General features: G+C 41.5%; 1 protein-coding gene across 1 annotated transcript in view; it reads right to left on the bottom strand.

Annotated features, from left to right (window-relative positions):
* Nucleotides 1-2,500, bottom strand: part of LOC122264924 (neural-cadherin) — a 53,220-nt gene that overhangs the window by 1,795 nt on the left and 48,925 nt on the right. The window contains exons 17-18 of the mRNA XM_086543740.1: nucleotides 630-725; nucleotides 5-238 (exon numbers count right to left, since the gene is read on the bottom strand). Of these exons, the coding sequence (XP_086399866.1) occupies nucleotides 5-238; nucleotides 630-725 (330 nt within the window). The remainder of the gene's footprint in view (nucleotides 1-4; nucleotides 239-629; nucleotides 726-2,500) is intronic.

Genomic DNA, 2,500 nt, shown 5'->3' on the forward strand with positions numbered 1-2,500 from the left:
TTACCATTTCTGGCCCAAGTCTTTTGGTTGACAGGTTTGACAGCGTGGAGCTCCAGGACGTCCGTCGACTGGTCGTGAGCCTCCTCAAGGGAAGGGTCGTGAGACTGGTCGTGGGCGGGGTCAAGGAGGTCGTCCCGGGAGGTCATCTCCTCCACGGTGACGTCATCACTCTTACCTCTCGACGACACTCGCTTGCGGCGACGCCTCTGGTACACGACGCAGGCCACCACCATCATCACTAGCGGGGACAAAGAAATGATTGGTAAGCTTTTGCTGCTTCGGCGAGAGAGGTCGGGAGTCAGTGGGCAAGAGCTTTTAAAACGTCTTTAAGAATAGTGAACATCTGTGTATTTTTTCTAATCCATACTTTCTTTGTTTCGAGTGAATAGTCCCACGCATGCACGCAGACCACACTGTATGGCAGCCCCTCACGCCAGTCGCAAAAGAAGACATCCATCAATTTTCCCATTTAGCAAATTACCCCTTTTCTAAACAAACAAAAACGGCATACTTTTGGAGAGAAGCCTAGCCTTCCTCTGAATCAGTGAAAAATACAATTGTACTGTAAGAGCATGAATGCGCGGGGTATCATCACTGCATCTCACTTCAGAATCGCCAACTAAACTCACCAAGAACGAGCACCGCCCACACTACGAGCGCCACGACCACGCCCACCGGCAGAGTAGCTGAGGGCGCGAGGAGTGCCTTTCCCTCGCAGTTTTCTCCTGTAAACAAACAACAGAAACATCGATAATGCACGTATAGAGGCATTTGTCAGTAAAATCCGACTCTAAAAATAAAACTTTTACTGAAACATTGCTGCACATAAAATCCTCTTCTTAAAAAAGGGGGGAAAATAATGTTACATGGGCAAGATAATGATATAAAATACTGATGAAAAAAGATAAAAAAAAGGCATACAAAATAACAGGCATCTCATATATATTACTAGCATTGCACGCAGAGACATCATAAAACATTTTAAGGCACAGAAGGAGACAACTTTTGACAGTTTTCCCCAGTCTGTTGTGACTAATCTGTATTCGATGAAGGTGACAAATAACTTGGACAAAGTGCTGTAATTATCTCGTCTCTAACACCATGAAATGTTTTTTTTTTTCCGGAAGTGAAGAAAGAGAAATGACAAATCTCTTGCAGGACTTTATCCTTCCCTTCCCGTCTGGGTCTTTCGTTCTGTGAAATGGGCGTGAAGATATATATGATTCAAATAATATCATGTCCGTAAAAAAAGGACAATCCACGGCTTCGAATTATAATGAAAACGACAAATATTCACGCCGTTGGTAACGAACGAATAAAATATTTTAATGCTATTTTTTATCTTAATCTTTCGGTTGATTGCAATAAACTCTAAAACCAAGATGATACCCAACATAATTTTGACATTCATTATTCAAATTAACATAATGTATTATCTAGAAACCCACAAGATGAAGCTCATCTAGCCAGGCATTCATTCATTCATTTTAGAGTGCAAGAAACGTATAATATTCATAACTTGAGAATATTTAAATATCATAACGATATATATGATGGAATAACCTACTTACTCTCTCACTTATATAATTCACATGACTTAATGTCCATGGAGACTTCTTCCTGCATTGAATTAATCAAACTTCTTACTCATCAATAGAACCTGTTGAAGACATGATGCATGCAACTGGGGGATTTTAACCAGCTCGTCTCCTCAAGTTTAGGATTCACAGCAGCGGCCGGTCCTGAAGTTTAAAGTTAAAGGCCAACTTCCGAAGTTGTTGGTGACCGAGTGGGAAAGAAGGCTATCGCTCTCAAAGAGCTGAGGTCGATTTCCATTGATTGCGAAACTTGAGGGAAAGAATTGAAACATTATCACAGTTAAGGAGCCTCCAGTGTGTAGGGACGGACATGCGCGTGAAACTCTCTCTCTCTCTCTCTCTCTCTCTCTCTCTCTCTCTCTCTCTCTCTCTCTCTACACACACACACACATACACACACACACACACACACACGCGCGCGCGCATATATCTATATAATATATATATATATATATATATATATGTGTGTGTGTGTGTGTGTGTGTGTGTGTGTGTGTGTGTGTGTGTGTGTGTATGTGTGTGTATGTGTGTGTGTGTGTGCAGTATAAATAACGTATATACTCATGCATACACACATACATATACACCGTGGGAAACACCATGCATTGGCAGATGTTATGTATTTTTACCACAAGAGTGCATCCGAATCATCAGCTATAATATTCAGATTCCAAATTGCATCACAAAAATGTCTGAAAAGGTGACTCTGTAAAAGACAACCAAAGCTTTTCCGTAGATTCTTCCCGTCGTCTTCTCCTGTCAACTCATGTCACAATATATACAGTAGAAACATGTTAACTTTCCTCCCTCTTGAGTGACAGGGAAAAGGAGGTAGACGTGCCCCACCTCTCTTTAAGCCATTCCTTGCCTAAATGAAGGGTACAGATCAAAGGAATACTTAA

This window comes from Penaeus japonicus, unplaced genomic scaffold (genome assembly GCF_977035675.1).
Source record: "Penaeus japonicus unplaced genomic scaffold, GWHDUDI00000001_assembly GWHDUDI00000014, whole genome shotgun sequence".
Taxonomy (NCBI): Eukaryota; Metazoa; Arthropoda; class Malacostraca; order Decapoda; family Penaeidae; genus Penaeus; species Penaeus japonicus.